The sequence below is a fragment of the Melospiza melodia genome, chromosome 20 (assembly GCF_035770615.1).
Source record: "Melospiza melodia melodia isolate bMelMel2 chromosome 20, bMelMel2.pri, whole genome shotgun sequence".
Taxonomy (NCBI): domain Eukaryota; kingdom Metazoa; phylum Chordata; class Aves; order Passeriformes; family Passerellidae; genus Melospiza; species Melospiza melodia.
In genome coordinates, this window is record NC_086213.1 from 8,706,700 (window position 1) to 8,725,086 (window position 18,387).

An 18,387-nucleotide genomic window follows, 5' to 3' on the forward strand; every position below is an offset into this window, starting at 1 on the left:
TTGTTATTCTTTGCAACGTTTTCTTTTTAATTAAAAAGACATGTTTCTTGCTCTCCCCAGAATGAGCCAGAGGAACATTCGCAGTCGTTTTCAGGTCACATTATATTGCACATATTGCAGCTGATTTCACAGCTATGTGGGCAAATTACTATTTTTCAGCACAACTGAATCATTATCAAGGTAAAAGCAGACAGTGAGCACCACCAACACCTAGAGGTTACAATATATTTTAGGAAAACGTGGTCTAGCTCTTGGAAGAAGACACTTTCACACTTCAGCCATTCCCCTCTTTCCTGCCCAGCCCCAACTCTGCTCCCCAGCATATCCTGGACTTTGTTCCTATATGTGATCTTGACGATAAAGATATTTTTTTGTTTCTGTTTCCCCTAAGAAAGGCAAAAAAGTTTAGGAAGTCTTTAAACTCTCAGTTCTTATGGCTGTTAATATTTCACATTGCCAGCAGGGAAAGGAATTAAAACTGCCAGTAGCTATCCAGATAGATTCTAAAATCCCCTTCCCTCCCCCTTCTCTCTGCCTCCCTCAGCTTCAGAGGATATTTTCCCCGCAAATTGGTTTTAAATTAAGGAAGGTGATGAAGGCAATGTGCCGTCTCAGCATTTTCCCAGGTGCACTTAATCTAATTTCATTAAGGAGATCAGGACAGATGATCGCTACAGTTGAAACATTAAGTCTGTCCATTTTTGTATAAAAAAACCATTAAGTCTGTCAAAGTGTCGGCGGGTGGGCTGTTTATTATTGGAGATGAAGGCACGCTTTGCTTCCCCAATAAACTGTCAGGAGTAGTAAACCACAAATTAAGTCAGCTGCTGCCAAACATTTAGGCAAAGATCTCCAACTAATTTTGACACAGGTGTGGCAAAGGCCAAGGAAAGGCTTGGAAACCTTGGAAACTGACCTTGTTATGTGAGATATTTCAATCTGACCATCCAAGAGTGGAAGACTGGGCATCAGTGGGTGTAATCAAGACCTGCTGATGCTTCTGACATCCAGACACAGAGTTGATGGGAGCTGTGCTGCACCATGTGCCCGAGAGCACAACCTGCAGAGCTCACTTTAAGCAGATAAGAACTCATAAAAGCTTCATTCAAGCCACTGCTCTGTTATGAACTTACACACAGCTTTGACTGCATGTACATTCCTCAGACAGTCACAGAAGTATCAAACAAAATTAGAACAAACTCATGAACATGCAGAAACTTCGTAAGACCAAGAGCTGTAACAGGAATCAAGTGAAGCTTTCAGATACTACAAAACCAAACGTGAGTCATTTGGAGAACATTTTCCTTCTCAAGAAAAATGCAGCTGTGTAGAAGTCAGTATTAAAGACCATCAAGAAACGTTAAAAAGTATGAAGTATTAACTGGAATTACACAATCTTTAAAGTACACACAGAGAAACTAATAATGACTAATATGGAATCAGAAGTGACATTCTAACTTGAATTTTGTGCTGAGGGTAAAGCACCATGTTTGCAGATAATGTGCTCTGAGGATCAAGGGTGGGCAGGGCAGAGGAAGGTTCATTTCCCACTCCAGGGGCAGCCAGCAAAGGAACAGAGCCCACTTGAGCTTTATCCTTTATTCCTGCCCAGGGGACACAGTGCTGCACACTGTGCCCTTCTGTCTTACCTAACCTGGCAATTGATTTTGGAATACAGGAATGAGAAACTCTGCAAGCCAAATGAGGGCCTGCAATTGTGGCTATTGGAGCATTGCATCCTCCAGAATTCTCATTTCCTTGGCATCTTTACGGTTAATTATATCATTCGATTTAATTAATTGAATTGCCTAACTCAGTTGCCAATTCCTATCACCTGCCTGCTCTCTTATGTTCTATCTGATCACCTTCCAAGGAGCTCCTGCCATTGCACAGGTAGCCCTTTGGACTCAGACTACCCTAACAATGTTATAATGGTTTTCTTTATGTGGGCAGACAGCTGTACACAGCTGCTCTCTTCTCTGCTGCCTCACATCTGAAAAGTTTCCTCACAAGGTCCCTGGTAAGATAAGAAAACGCTCCAGGATGGGGAACTGGAAGAGGGAGATGTTAAACAATGGGGAAAGCAGGGAGCCAGGGACATGCTGACTGCCAGCAGCAGAACTGGTATGATCCTGTTGTGCCCAAGAGCTCTACATAAGACCTCTTCAAGCCCTTTATGTGAATTGATGATGGATTTTTTTTTCAGCAAGCTAAAAGGCTCTTCTCATTGTTTGCTCTGAAAACTCTTCTACATTTTCAAGAATGAGTATGGGCACCACAGACTGTGATGACTCAGCTTGTTATATACAGACTAATGTACTTAAAATTTGAGTTTTTGTCTGGATAAGAGAAAAACAAAAAATCTCAGCAGGAGGGGAACACATTGGTGCTGAAGCTTTGACTCTGTTTCATTTTTTTAACTGCGTTCTTGCTTTATTTAAATATAAAGGTCAAGAAGGGCTATTATTACTAATAATATTTACCAGAGCTGTAGATGAGAAGCACAACTTGGAAGGCTCCTCTCCCTCTGGAAGGGTTTGACTCAGCTGCCCCAAGTCTCAGAAGGAACCTTTGTGTCCCTGCACATGGTGGATGGAAGGAAGGATGGAAGCCCAGGCCATGCCAAGCCTCTCCCCCATCTGGCATTTCCCAAAGACCAACTGAGTGAACTGGGTCTGCAGTGGGCTTAGAGGATGCTGTTTTTCTGGTAGATCTATTAATGGAGAACGACTAAATAAAACAAATTCACTGAGTGGTGAATTTTTGTCTTCCTGTACTGGCAACAAGATTACATTTGCCTGTTTATAGCACCCAAATCTTTCAAGGGCTACAAGGTTATTTTAAATTCAATATTTTGATATTGTTTAAAAAGCAGATCTGTTTTTAATAACAACACACAGATTGTCTGTAAAACAGAGGCTTTCTTCCATTAGGAGAACTAACAGTCTTTACCCAGTTATTACTGTATGGGAGAGAGCTTTCTCACTAGTTTTCACTCTGTATCACTGGGTTTTCTGTCTGTCAGAAATAAACCTCAGCAGGAGCACTGATTCTGTGCATGTATGTGCATGCAGATGTGCAGCACTCCTGCAGGATGCCAAGCCTGCAGCAGAGCCCGGCCACACACTGCCACAAGGACATTCAGCACCGTGTCCACAAGCCAGAGCATCCCATGGCAAAAACCACTTCAGCTCTGTCTGAGGAGCCAGCTGGGCAGTAACTGGCAAATGGAGATGTCTCACTGTTAGCCACAGCTGAGAACTGTCACAGGCTGAAGTGCAACGCTAACAGAAGTGCAAATACTGCCATGTGAAAGCCCTCAGCTCAATTCCATGTTTGATCGTTCCCTTCTGCTGCAACCAGTTTGAATCTCAGTATCTGGGAAAGTACCAAGTTTGATTTCTCAGAGAAAAGGACAATTGAATGATGGACAAAACCAGTTTGGGGACCTTGGTCTGGGTAGGCTTCAAAACCAGCAAATAACAGATTACTTAATGGGGGAAATAAACTTCCAGCCTCCCAAAAACACATCAGATGGAACCCACCTTCTCCACTGCCAGATAAAATGTAATGAGCAGAGGAAGAGAAGCTTCCAGCAATAGCACTGGAGGGGGTTTTTCTTATTGCTGGGTAATCTCAGACACAAACAGAGTGACCATTCCTGCTAAAGCAACTCCAGGCCTCTCTTCATTATTGCATCCCTTTCTCCTGCTGTCTGAACTATGATTTTTCCTGTGGGCTTGTGGATATCCTTTCAAGGTCAACACAGCTGAAACAACAGTGATAATTTCATCCCCCAGATCTTCCATACAGTTTATTCTTCTCATTGCTTCTACTCTTATCACCTCCATCTCTCACTCAAGCCCACAGTTCTCAGCACTCTCTTTGACTTACAATACTCCTGACATCAAAATATTCAACTTATATTTTAAGTCCTGTGTATCCTTGTTCTCTGTAACATAATGAGCATCCTCTGTTTATTCACATAGCTACACTCTTGGTCAAGCTACATCACCCTTTCTTTACTATTTTGTGTTTCCTTTGGTGACAGCAGATGTAACTGTGTCCTAATGCCAAGGAAGAGTTGCTGCAAGATCATTTTCCTAATCTGTGGCTTTGCTTCCTACACAGCTTCTCACTTCCTGAATGGCAAACTATCACTCTTTGTGTTTTGACTCTTTCACAGCTTACTCCTTCTTCCCAACACTGCCATTCAGCACTGCTGCAAATTTCCATCTCTCACTGGTCTGACTCCATCACCCCCTTGGTAAACTTTCAAACAAGCCCCTCTTCACTGCTTACCACTTTTGCTACAGAGGATAACTTCCCATTCATGGCCATAAAGCTGCCTGACTTGCCCTCTCAAATGCCTGCTAAAACACTAATACCTACAAATATCCCCTTTAGAGTAATGCCTACAAAACCAAAGCTGGACAACAACGGGGCTGCTGGCACACTGAAACAGTGCTGCTGTTGACCCACTCACCTGGGTCCCTTCTCTCTCATCTCATCCTTAACCCATGAGCTGTTCTGTGCTTTTACAGCACGCAGCAGGAAGGGAAGGCAGCCCCAGGCTGGGTGGGGGGATCACAGCCCCACCGTGCTGCTCCCCTCCCATCTATCCCTGCTCTCCTGCTGCTGCTGCCAACTCCCAGGCACCTCCTGGGACGCTGGGATTAGCAAACCACAGCATGGCAAGGCTGATTCACTTTGCCACAAGCACACCCCAAGGAACTCACTGGGCTGCTGCAGAAAGTCGTGAGAAAAAAAATGACTTCAAAAGTTTTTGTCTCCACCTTGGATTTAACTTTGCTTGTCTCAGAAGTTGCTTGCTATGGCTTAAACACAAGCTACAGAATGAATATACAGGAAATACTGACTGAACTTAGAAATACATTTTTGCACATCTTACTTAGTACTACATTAAATGAAGAATGCTTGATATCTAACCCCTGATTTGGAGAGCTCACTTTCACGGCGGGGCCATGTAATTAAGATGACAACCCACAATTTCACACAGAGCAGACAGAAGTCCAAGACTGAAAGAACATGAACACTGAATTACTTTTAAAGAAAGAAACAGGCGCCTTTTTTAATGCAATCTTGAACACTGTTATTAAAAAAATGAGAGCAACATTTTGGAGTAACGAGCAGAGATTACTCATTCCCTTGTTTTACACAAGTTGACTTTTGGCTTTCTGCAGAACACCATTTAACAGAGCACATTACCAAGCTGCTAGCCACTTTTCACAGTGATGCTAAAGCAGGTAAGAGACAATAAGTGGAACTGTTGATGGTTTATATTACTCTATTATGTTAATGTTCACTAAAGTATGCCATAAGCTCTCTCATTACATGTGTATAAACCAATTCTCTGTGGTGTTATTCCTGTGCTAAATGCTATAACTACATAAATCTTGAATTAATGGAGACTTTATAGTTCCTGAAAATGAAGGGTAATTGCTATCTGTTAATGCTGTTGTTGCTATTAAAGGAAGTATATATTTTCAGTAACAATGTTTATGGACCGTGAGCTTCACATCTCAGCTAGTGCACAGAGCAGAGACAGTGGAACACAAGTATCAGACTGACTCCCTTTCTCTCAAAAGGCACAGCATCATTTCCACAGCTCCAGCAAGCAGCACTGCAATCCTCCTCACAGCTGCAGAGCCCAGACCAGTGTCCTTCACTGAGCACAGAGTACAGGAAACAGGATTTGCATTTCCATCTCGGGGAACGCATGATTTGCTGAGTTTCTCGCTTGGTTAAATGGCTGGACAGCTCACTTTATTACTTTGGGTATCTCAAACAGTTCTGTGAGAAGCACATGGTGACAGAATGATAGGTGTGAGAAAGTATCATCCCACTTACTTCCTCTGAGATTTCAGCAGTGATGCAGAAGTGAAAGGCTATACTTGGCCAGAGACAGTTCTCAGAAAGTAGATGGGATTGACAAGTCCCCTGCCTTGAGCTCCTCTTCTCCAATTATTAAAAACAGCAGCGCAATGTTTGGAAACACTCACAATCTGCTGAGAAACTGTACCTTGCACTAAAGTAATGCTCCTCTTTCTGATACACTGTACATGTGACTGACTATGCTCAACTGCTTTTCTCCCCTGGAGCCCTGCACAAGGAGAAAAACCAAACCATCAGGAGTGTGTTTATATTTTACAATGCAGTGAAGGTAAAACCTTAATTTTACCCTAACATCTATGTTTGAAAACATTAGGAGCTCAATAGCCCATACACCTATGAACAAAATAAATAGTGGATAATTACTAGCATGGTACAGAGAGAGAAGTAGGAGGTGGAAAATTTCAGTTTTGCTCCTAGCTCAGTCGCTGACTCAGTCTGTGCTTGTACATGAACTTTTTTTGTCTGCCTTCCTCGTGAGTTTTATGCAGGCAACACTGACCCGCTGTTTATGACTAACAAAAAAATGTTATGCAAATCAAAAGTACATTAGTAATTCCTGCCCTGCCCTTCCTCAGTGCCAGCATGTGTAGGTGTACCTTGAAAAAGCTGGTTCTTGCTGACCAGGCAGCATTGCTCTGCAGCAGTGGGGAAAGAAGCCGACCCATCAGGTAATTTGGGAAGGCTGGTGCTGGGCTGGGCACTGTGCTGAATCCTGCACCTGGCTGCAACAGCCTGGAGCATCAGCAGCAGACACATTTTGCCATCACAGGGAGGAGGAAAATGAGTGTAGTCCCTCAGGACAGTCACACCAAAATTTTTACAGCTCTTGGTTGCATCAGTCAGGTTGAGTTTTAGACAAACACTGAATTCATTTCCAGGGGAGTGCAGAATGCCAGGTATCAACAGAGCAAGTCAAGCTCCCCGTGTTCCCCAACTGGAAGGCAATGTTGCACTTACAGCATCCCCATGAAAGGTTTGAAGCATCTTCACTTCAACCCTGGTGAGTTTATATGCATGTGCATCTTTGCTGACAAGAAAAACAGCCCCACTTAATTCCTGAGACCTATTTAATAGGACTGTGTCATGTTTCACATCTCTGCAGATCAGGCAAGAGATAGAAAGATGATGATCTTGGGCTGCTCTCCTTATGAAGAAAAGAAATGTTATTATTAAGGCAGAGTCACCTTAAGGAGAAGGTAGCTGGGAAATAGGTGAGCCTAGAAAGTCAAATTACAGTTACAGAAATGTAAAGAAATGTCATATTAATGGTAAGGAACACTATAACAGCCTTTCATTTGCTGTAAAGGACAGCAAGTTACCAGCCAAACACAATGCAGCTTCCTCTGAAGGTAACCTCAGATCCCACATTCTGAAAGCTAATCAATGTTGTTCAGATTTCAATTTCTTCTCTACAAGGTGAAGTCAAACCTAATCTAACAAACGTCAGTCTCAGATGTAATGCCGCTAGCTGGGTCTACCAGTGTAATTTAGATAATCATTAATAGCATAGCTGTATAATAAAACTACATGTCACTTACAACTTCATCTGAGGTTTGACTGGCAGATCTTTAAACAGTTTTCTAAGTGATTGCTTTTACTTCCTTTGATTGGGCAGTCTGGGAAACGTTTTAACCCCATGGTATCTAAGCTTTTAGGGAACAATATTTCACCCTCACCACCCCTGCTGTCAGCTCTGCTGCTGTGTAACCTTGTAAGAAAGAGAACTTGGGGAGAGGGGTGGTTTCAGCAAGTGACTTTATACATATATACTCATATAAATTTAAAATAATATGAAATAAAGTAAGTACAGTATCTTTCATTCAACACGCGATTTAAATGTTTCTCTTCAATCAAGCTGTCGTCTCAAAACACAGCTTGCCATACTCCAAGAATGTTTAGTATCTCATGGTATTTTTAAAAGAAGAAGTTGAAGAAACCCTGGTGTTTCTAAAGCTCTAACAATACTAACAAAAAGCTTTCAGAGGAGTCTCTTGAACTCGTGGTAACCTCTGATGCAGCTGGTGTGCTGCTGAGGACACAGGGCTACCTGAACTCAGCCTTTACTTGTGTAACGCTGATCCAGGAGAAAACTCTGTGCCACAGCTTCTCATCAATGAATGCAAGAGACTGGACAGCCAAAACAGAATAAAGGTTTGATGAAGAGCTGACCTGAGGCTGACAGGTTTGATCTGCCAGGAGCTAGCACGGAATGCTCAAGCCTTTTATATATTTGATTTTTAAAATCACGGTGCCACTGGTTCTACACAGTGGGGCTTGTCTGTTTTCCTTGCAGAGGTGAACAAGAAATCCCCATACACAAACTACAACCTTTCAATGACCAATCTCTGTATTCAAAAGAAGGTCAGGAAAATCATTGCTCTGTGATAAATATGCATGCATCATGACAAAACACTCCTTGACAGTTACCACACTGCCTTGGGAGGGCAGCTCCCATCTTCCAACTGATTACAAAGCTGACATCTTCAAAGGTTACTATATATAAAATATTGGCTCCTGACAAGTTATCAGTGGAAACTTCCTCTGAAACAGCATCAATGCTGTAACTCAGGTCTCACAAAATGCTCACATAATAATCAATAAAGACTATTATGTTAACAGGACTCTCTTTCCTCTAAATAGAAGCCAGTGAAGATCACAGAGTAGCTGATCTGATGCTTTTTCATTCAATTGTAGATATTTTTAAATTTCACATGAAGACTGGAGGAAAATGTTATTTTCAAATTCATTCTTATTGTGACTATCAGGGAATTTCCAAGCATATGAAATAAGAAAATTCAGTCTTACCTTATCGTCAATATCGCTCTCGCTGTCACACTGTGGATTAGAGAGAGAAAAAAAGATTTTGAGAAACACCTTAATGTATAGGGATCTTTTGCATCATCCTCTTAAATCTTTAGGATAGCTGTTTATGATGTTCACAGTTCAATGAAACACACTTCTGATGGCTGCAGAAATGCCTTTTACATTGCTAGCATAAAGCAGATCCTCTCTTATACAAATTTATGGTGCACTCTTACTTGGATGGGGAAAGCAAACTTTAAACAAAAAAGACAATCAGTGATGCATTATAACAACCACTGTAACATGAATACCACAACAAAAAGCATGCCTTTTTATCATCCCAAATCATGGAATATATAGTAACAGTTTTGCATTGCTTCACCTTGATAAGCACTTTGTCATCTAACAAGGAAACTGTGAAACTGGCAATCAATTTCTAATTTAATGAGTGGTACCAAGAATAGTAATTAAAATACATCATAAATTCTGGTACATTTTTTAGTTTGAATGAGATCACGATCCCAGGAGGAAGTGTTTACTTAAAGAGTTTTGTAGTGCAATCTCTCTCAGGCTCTGAAAATGAAATGCTCTCTTTTCACAGCACAAATGATGGAAAGATAACTTGAGCGCTGAGCATCTCAGGACATGCACATCTTGCTGGCTGGAGCTCAGAAGGATTTACAGCTGGGAGCAGCAGTAAATCTCTGGGGGGGTGTTATGCTGACAGAAGTGGTCAGTGTGTTCTGGTGCCCAATGGGAATTTTCTCCTTCAGCCAGCTGCTGGTGGGGATGGCCTGGTGGGTTTCTGTAGCTGGCAGCACCCTACAGAATTCACTGGGTCAAAAGAGGGGGCTCTGCAAGCCAGCAGTGGCAACCTCCAAATGTGGAAATGGTCCATGAGAATGCACGTGATTCGGTGCCATGAATGTTAAAGAAGGAATAGATCTGTTTGGTCATTTTGTCCAGATTTCCTCCTGGACTGGGCAAGGGGGATCTTTCCTGTCACATTCTTTTATCCTCAAGTCACACAGCAGAAATTTCAGCCTTATTTTCTGCTGATTTATGAGAGAATATTTAATATCTTCTTCTTCTATTTGAACCTTTTATTTTTAAATTCTCTGAAACACACCAAGCACACAAACAGCCCCGATATATTGGAGGAATCTCCCACAGTGATTCTGCAGTGAAGAGTGCTCAGCTTCCCAACTGACACCTTATACCCATTTTACTGCAGTGAAAATGCTTGGTTTAAGGAATCTGTTTTTCTACAGTCTTGACTAAGCAGAACTCATTTTCTGTCAAAAGGAAACCATTTTACACTGCCCCACATGATCCACAGCATGTTTTTCACAGAGAAGTCTGACTGTTTAGCAGGATGTGCACAGTTCTAATTGTATGGGCAACCATTCTGGAAAAGAGAGAACCTGAAGAAAAATGGAAGAAGTAATAGGATACTGCCTTGCAGGGGCCAGGAGCTGTGGGTGGGCAAGGTCTACAGGAAAAAACAGAGTTAACACCAGCAAACTGCACAAAGTCCCCGCCAATTGCTTTGTAGTAGGCAAGAACATCAGGTAGCCATGTCTTTAGTAAATAACTTGCCACAAGCCATTTGTGCCTTTTTTGTGACTTTTATTCTGTCACTGACCTTTATGAAAATTATTATGTGAAACACAGTTTCTGGGGTTTTGTTTCACAAACCAGAAGTAAACCCAATCCTGATAAATCACCACGAGCAGCCATCTGCTGACTTCCCCAAACCCGCGTCACGCAACCACAAACAATTACAAGTGTCTGCTCTGGGCTTGGAATGGGACTAATTGTCCATCACACTGAGACATGCTGAAACAGGTTTGCTGGGCCAAGGCTGCCCCAGTACCTGCTGCATCTGTGCTTGCCCAAGACAGTGATAATTCATGCTGACAGAGCAACACATTCATCAGACCTGAGCTGGGCTGGGGGAAGATGCAGCCACAGCAGTCCACTTCTGATTATTTACATGCTCCTGAGAAACACTGCCTTTCACCTCCACCCAGCTCAAATCAAGCCCTAATGCTACAGGGACTGCGCATTCCCCCAAATTACTGGCATAATGGAGTGGGTCACAATGACCTTGCTATTTTATCATTTAAAGCCTGTCCACACTAAAGTTACCATTTTAATCTTGGTGCCCGTCCACATGAACACTCATATTTTAGAGGCAGAATATTTTGACTCTGTGATTCATCGTTCAGACTAAAGCATGTTACAGCAGAATTACACCTATTGCAAGAATGGCATGAAAATAAGTTAGCACACTCAGCCAGGGTTTCTTTCTTCAAATTGTATGCTTAGGCAATATCAACACAAATTTTAATTCTAACAGGGGCTTAAAAATTATACACTGCAGTAATAAAATAGCCAAATAAATTAAACTTTGAAATCCATTGACTAGAAAGTATTCAAAATTATCACTAAATCTCAGATACTTTTGCCTATGAGTCCTGGTTCAATAAAACCTCAGTACTGTAAACATTACCAAATTTAGCTTAAAAATATTTAAGATGTACGCTATTTTTTTGAACTTTAGTAACCATTATTATTCAAATAAAAGGTAGTATTTTAGTCTTGTCTGGTTTTGTAACAAAACTTGTCTTTCTAATTCTTCCTGCATTATGACGTTAAAAAAAGACAAGAGGGTTTTTCTTGTTGAAAACAGATTTTACCTCCAAAATCTGTATGCCTATAATGAGTATAAAACCCTCTTACAGATGGTTTACATTACTAAAAGGTGCAGAACCGCTTTATTTAGGTGCCTAATTTTGCTTTGTACCAATATGCAACTTTGTCTCATGTAGATAAGTGAAAGTTGCAAAAAGCCAGTGAACCATCAAATCCACATGCTAGATTTTATAAACAGACATATGAATGAAGCAAACATCTGCTCTCTGAGGATACATTTTTCCCCATTCAGGATCTGTAAAGACTTCATAATTAATTGCTTTTAAAATGGAAAAGGCAGCAAAGAATTTTGTTTCATTTTAGCTTACATCTTCCTTACTTTAATCACGATTGCATCAGTCTGGAAACTGCAGAAGGCAGCAGGGCTGTGGATGTGAATGTGGCTGTGTGGACACAGAGCCTTCAGTGAGGCTGTGACTGCAAGATGAGTGGTTTAAAAACTGCATTTGTGGCAGTGAGTTGCCTAATTTCTTGCTTGCCTTGTGAAAGCAAATCCTCTGCCCCCTCTGCAGATATGTAGGATCACTCACACACACACTGTCCTTTGTATTGGTTCCTACCTGGCTTTAAACCACCAAAACACTTATCTTAATCCATGTGAGAATGTTCCAAACTGGCCTACAGGATTAGAGATAGTGGAGAAGACTCAACACATTGATATTTATAAAATTTGGATTTCTGCTCAGCATACAAGAAAATAAAAACTTGAGACTCACGGCTACCAACCTATGCTAACCTCCCACTGACTCTTGAGGAAAATACAACCAGCTTTGGTGAAAAAGACCCCAAGCTTGAGAATTCCCACAGATTTTCTTTGTTTCATGTAAAAGGAACAGGCTCCCACACTTGCATCAAGAAACAGGAACCCAGAGGCTGCTGAACGAGCAACAGCACAGAAAAACCAACGCCAGCAAAACCAAAGGGCCCAGACAGAGCTGTGAAAAGCAGAAGCACCGCTGACCCCTGTGCCTCCCCTGGCCGGGGTGTGCATGTTGAAAAGCCCCGGTTTGGCTCAGTTTTTGTGGGAACTCCTTCAGCCTCACACGCCTGCTCTCCTCCAGCCTCCTCCTCACCCCTGCCTGCAGAGCCCCGGCTCAGCACAGAGACTAAGGCAGGGACTTCCATCCCTGGGATGCTGGGATGAATAATGCACTCATGGGAGAAACTCTGCTTCAGCCACAGAGGATTTGCTGTGTCTTAAAAGCCAACTTATCCCGAGTGAGGAGGAGGAGGAGGAGGAGGCCATGCTGCGAAGGCTGAGGCCACCACCCGGCCAGGCTCACCTCCCACGCTGCTGTTGTGGAGGGACAAAAGCCCTTGTCAAAACAAAAAAAAAGTTAAAGAAAATGTGGAGAATGGCAACTGTTGAAAGCAACGGGGGCTCATTGAAAGACAAAAGCTTCAATTACCTGGATTTTTCTAAAGTCCTGTTAACACTCCTGGTCTATAAGCAGGACTGTAAACAGCCATTGTACAGGGTTCATAAAGGCTCCTAAAGGGATTATTCACTGGGTTGTGCCAATTGCATCTCAATTCCACCAAGAATGTTTGCAAAGTCGACCCCTAATTGAGCAGCTTTTTGGAAACAATTTCTTGCAGTGACAGATTCCAGTGGGAAGGAAGCCTCCCACGAGGTGAGGTTCAGCAGGACAACACAAAACTCAGGATTCACAGATGGAGTCTATATGTGTGTAGACTGGGCCTTGTGGTTTCTCAATTTTTGGACGCCTGGGATGAAATCTCTCTTTACAAGACCCTTTCCAACCAGGCAATGAGCTGTGATGCATTCCATCACCTCCTTCTACAAACCACCTCAAGAGAGGACAAAGATGGAGTTATGGCTACTGTAAAACAGGCAACAGCATATTTGACAAAGGACCTTCTCTTACTGTTAGACTGGCATCGAGCTCCTTACAAGCTATATTAAAACTCTACTACTATTCTCATTATTTTCTGGTGAGTTTAGGAATCAGGAGAGTGTCCTTCAACTCTTTTCTTACCCCCAATGTTTTAACTACTAGATCATCCAGCTTTTCTTCACATAATAAAAACACTGCATTGATTAACTGACATCACACAGTCATGTGAACTGTCTCATAGCACGAATAAGAGCTTCAAGAAATGAAAACAAAACCAACCAAGTCTCCTAAGACTGCAACAAGACTGGCAGTACCTGGATGTTACGTCACGATGGGTGCAGAGAAATATGGTTACTTCAAATGGAGCCACTTCCTCCAAGCTTTTGAGAAGTCACCTCAGCTTATCCACACAAACATGGTTACCTCCTACTTCACCCAAACTCAGTGGTTTTTGATTTTGGTTTTGCCTACACAGTCCCAAGGCTGTGGGCCCTGTTGTGCCAGACACGGCACAGCACAGGAGTCACTGCCCAGACAGCTGAGAGAAAGGCTTGTTTTTTATCTCTTATACCTATAGATACTATTTATATTATGATTAATCAGAGGGTGATAGACCTCTAAGCTAGCCATGTGAAGAAACAGATCCCAGCCTGGAGGGACGTGCAATCTCACCAGTCTACCTGCAACTACAACTGTCTGGGGAAGTGCAAAGCTGAGAGGAGAGGAGGCAAAAATATTAAATACACTGCCTATAACACTACAATGAGAGCTGGCAGGGTAGAATTTGCATGTAGAAAGTGGCACAGAATATCTGAACAGTGCAGACACCTATGCAGCCTGCACACCCACTCCACAGCCATGTTACCGCTATCTTACTATTTCCAACCATATTTAGTTACTGAATTTTCTTTTAATAGCAAAGGCTTGGGGAAGTACTAAGCTTAAATCCTGGCTTGTTAATGTTTCTTTTAAAGGAAGGAGTAAAATCAAGGCTGTTTTTAAGAGCCCTCCCTTCTCCATGCCCTGTGAGCTGACTTCCCAGGAGGAGTGGCAGCGCGTACGGATGCGCGCTTGGGTGTGCAGGGGAGGGTGTTGTTTCCTATTAAGTCTGGCATCAGATTCATGTCTGCAGGGGCTTGCTTAAGATGATAGGAAGAGAGAGTTTTATCATGAGCCAGACTGACAGAAAAGCTTGCTAATGGGACTTGAGGCATACACAGGAAAGAAAGTGCCAAAACATTAAGCTACCGCCAAGTGTCAGAGGGCCACTGATTTATTGCAGCAATTTTGCCACTGTGTCCTTTATAAGGTCCCACAAGTCCTTCCTCCTGGCAAGAAGCTGTGAGCTGCTGCAGCTCGGGGAGAAGTTTAGATCCAGAGCACAGAAAGTGTCCAAGCGAAAGGCGGGGGCCGGGGGGAGGACGGAAATCGAATGTTGACTTGAACTTGCCCCAGGCAGCAGAGTCCTCTTAGCTCCACTGCCTCCCTGACAGCTTGATGAAATGAGTCAGGGCCTCCCCATGGCTAGACCAGCTCAGGCTTCCAAGTGCCGGGGTAGAGCTGTAAGAAACAGATTGAGCCTCAGGGCAGCAATTTTTTTTTTTTTTTCCCTTTCTCTCCTCAGCATTTGGCTGGGGGAAGGGGGAGGTTATGAGCACTACAGATGTATAGGCTGAGCCTTTGTCTGCAGAGGGGGAGGGCGAGGGGGAGAGAGAAGAACAGCAAGAGAGTATTAGCTATGGCAGCTGAGAATAGCCCAGAGCACTATAACTAATTTTGAGGGGCAGTGATGCATTGTACGGGCTATGTGCTGTTTGGTCTGAGGGGGCCCCTGTTGTGAAGCAGCAATCAAGAGGACATTTTGTTAAGTGACCAACAGCTGTCATCTGCAAGCCCAGAGTGGGGAAGGAGGGAGCAAGGGGAAGGGAAAAGGGAAAAAGAAAAAAAAAAAAAAGAAGAAAAAAAAAAAGAGCATTTGTCCCTTGGAGGCAGAGCACATTAATCCACCAATCTGCCACAGCTTTAACTCTAAATGTGCCTCCAAAGACTGGAGCTCCTCTCCATCAGCCACCCGGAGAGATGGGCACCTCCTGCCCTGCTCCAGCCTGCCCGATGCAGGGAGCTTCTCTACCTCTGTGGGTTGAGAAACCGACGCTAAAAATACTGTTTAAGTCTCTTTTCATTCCATAAAATTGAGTTGATCTGCTGCAGCTTAGGGTCAATCCCTCAAGGACTGTTTTTCCCCCCTTCCCTTTTTCATAGCACTCATAAATTAATCAGGAAGACCCTGACTAAGTCATTTCATGCTGTACAACATAAAAGAAAGTCCCCTGATGATCCATGCAAGGATCTATTAAAAGCGGGAGGAGGGAGGGAGGGAGGAAGGGTTAGGGAAGAGGGAGAAAAGGGAAGGGGGGAAGGAAAAAATCTCAACCTTTTTGATATTTTAGGATAAAAGCTGGAGGACTTTGTTACGAATTCTAGCCAACATCAAAACACCTTAAATAATTCAAAGAACATGTTAAAGGGAAGAAACTGAATGTTGCTCTGATGTTCAGTTGATGCAACGCAGAATATTACCCAAAACAGCACAGCCTGTTAAGGGAGACAGCAGCCTTGAGCATTTCAGTTCTTTAGAAAAATGTCAGAACCTGTAAAAATCATAATTTCCAGCAACTTTTTTTTTTTTTTTTTTTTTTGCATGATATAAACTCAGCGAGACTGAAATGTAGGTTTCTGACAAGCTGTTAACAAGACAACTTTAGAAATCTGTCTGGAGCTCTCAGGGAGATGGGCTGCCATTTCACTGCTTCGAAGAAGTTCATGACATGACAAGCAAAAATCAGGGAACAGAGACCTAAAAACCACGGTGTAATTTTCATTTGCTTCTGTCGTGAAAGAATTCAAGCAGAAATATTAGAAGGCTGCACAACTAAAAAAGCCAGGAACTGGAAAATCATTGCTGCGGTTTGACAAGCACATCTTTTATGCTGAAAATGGTTTCTTTATTATTATACCTATACACAGGAAAGTACTTTGGAGAAAAAGGGATAATCACAAATTATTCCTTGAGATCTACAAAATAAGATCTACAGCTGCCTGCTTTCCACCCAAGTCTAAAAATTACCTGGTTCAAAGGAGAGAGTGACCAACCCATCTTGAAAAAGCTCTAAGAGCCACCAGATTTCTCTTCATTTCCCACATCCTTGCCCTTCCCCCCAAAAGGAAAGGTAAAAAGATCTTTCCATAGTGCAGCCTTTTACTGGAGCCTACACAGATGAATATTGCTACCTAAATGCTTAATAAAGACATATTCATTAAAAATAGAAAAGTCAGCATCCAATGCCATCTACACACATGAGTTTGGTACCAGGAGAGGCCTTCTGGCTGGTTTACCACATTACACCTCCTAGTTCAGGCCTTAATATACCAGTAGAGTGCTTTGCCATAATTTTTGGATGAATTAATGATGCTCTCTTTGGAATCAATCCATTCTACTCAATGGTCAGTAAAAAGTAGATTGATCTATCATCTATCTATCTATCTATCTATCTATCTATCTATCTATCTATCTATCTATCTATCCATCCATCCATCCATCCATCCATCCATCCATCCATCCATCCATCCATCCCCCTATAATAAACCTCTTTCAATATCACCTCACTTTCTCTTTAATTATTTGGACTCATTCTAAGTAGGTAGTGGTAGGCTGATGTAGCTGCCTGGAAGTCAATTTACTGACTGTGACTGACTCATTATCTATGGTTGCAGAATCTCAGCACCCTTGGGAAAGCTTGGGAAACCCAACATACAATTTTATGCTTAATTTCAGCCCATATTTGCCAAGAAGGAGAGTGATGGGACAGTGCAGGAGGTAATTTTCACTTTTACTGTCTATGACTACACCAAAGGGTAATGTGAATTATGGACCACACTTAGCCCAGCATTTGCAGGGATCACACAAATAATGAACTTAAGCTCTTTCTCCTCTTTCCTATCTCTCCTTGTTTCCACACCATCTCTGGTGGTGCCCCCAGAGCCACACTTGGGTAATTGAAAGAACAGTGCACACAGAGTTGAGTGGTTGATGCTGCATTTCACCAATTTACAAAACACAGGAAGCTCTGACAAGAAAAGGGATGCAGCCTGCTTCTCTTCTGAAGTGCTCACAAGCTCTTTTCACTCTTCCCTCGCTTGGGCATTGTGTCACCTGTCACTCATTTTCTTTTCATTAGACAGACACTCTTGGAGACATTACAGAAGCTGTACATGGGTTTTCACTAAGGAACCAGAGAAACGTCCATTACTTTCTAATTCCCTTGTTTTAGGCTATGACTAACATCAAGTGCTTGCAAGAGACATCTTGCCTTGCTGCCTCCTGGCTCTATCTGGACCCTGCCCCAGCTGCTTTGGTCCCTCGTGCTCTCCTGGGAGGAGCAGAAACCAAGATGGGATTTGCAGTGACTGCACAGAGCAACTCTAGTTTTGTTTCTGTTGATATGTCCAACAGAAGAAAAATGGCTTAAAGCCATTATTTATAACAATGAGAGGCTGCTGCTGTTTGGAGAGGGGGTTATAAGCTTTCTCTAAAATTAAGGAGTTCAGGACTTAATATGGATATAGTCAAAAGCCACTTTAACCATAATGATCTGTCTAGTAATTCCCCATTTACTATAAACATCAGTTTTGTTCTATTTGGATTGCAAATCTAGTCTATGCCACGTCCACGTCACTGTGGAGTCACCAAAAACTATTGGGCCAGCACAAAACAACAGAATTTGTTTAAATACCCTCCTCTAATGGAAAGCATTTAGTTCTTCTCAGCTATGTGATTCTGTTTGGGAGCTCCATTTACATATTTATTTAGTAGGGAACATGCATGGCTGTCTTCCCTCCATGCAGAACCATTATGAGCTGCAGGAAGCTGTTAGAGAGGATTTCAGCATGGAACTCAGGAGGAAAGGCATTTCCAAACACCTCCCTATCCTGCTTAATGACAGACACCCTCTGGAGTGAGGGTGATGGATTTCTGGTTATGAAACTTGCTGTGGGGTTTCTTACAGCTCATTCACAAGAATGCTTTTTTTTT

At 42.5% G+C, this 18,387-nt stretch overlaps 1 protein-coding gene across 15 annotated transcripts in view; it reads right to left on the bottom strand.

Annotated features, from left to right (window-relative positions):
- The window catches only part of FBRSL1 (fibrosin like 1), a 495,930-nt gene that overhangs the window by 159,713 nt on the left and 317,830 nt on the right, over positions 1-18,387 (bottom strand). For all 15 annotated transcript variants that reach the window (XM_063173528.1, XM_063173525.1, XM_063173535.1 and 12 more), the window contains one exon: positions 8,722-8,751. In XM_063173528.1, coding sequence (XP_063029598.1) covers positions 8,722-8,751 — 30 coding nt within the window. The remainder of the gene's footprint in view (positions 1-8,721; positions 8,752-18,387) is intronic.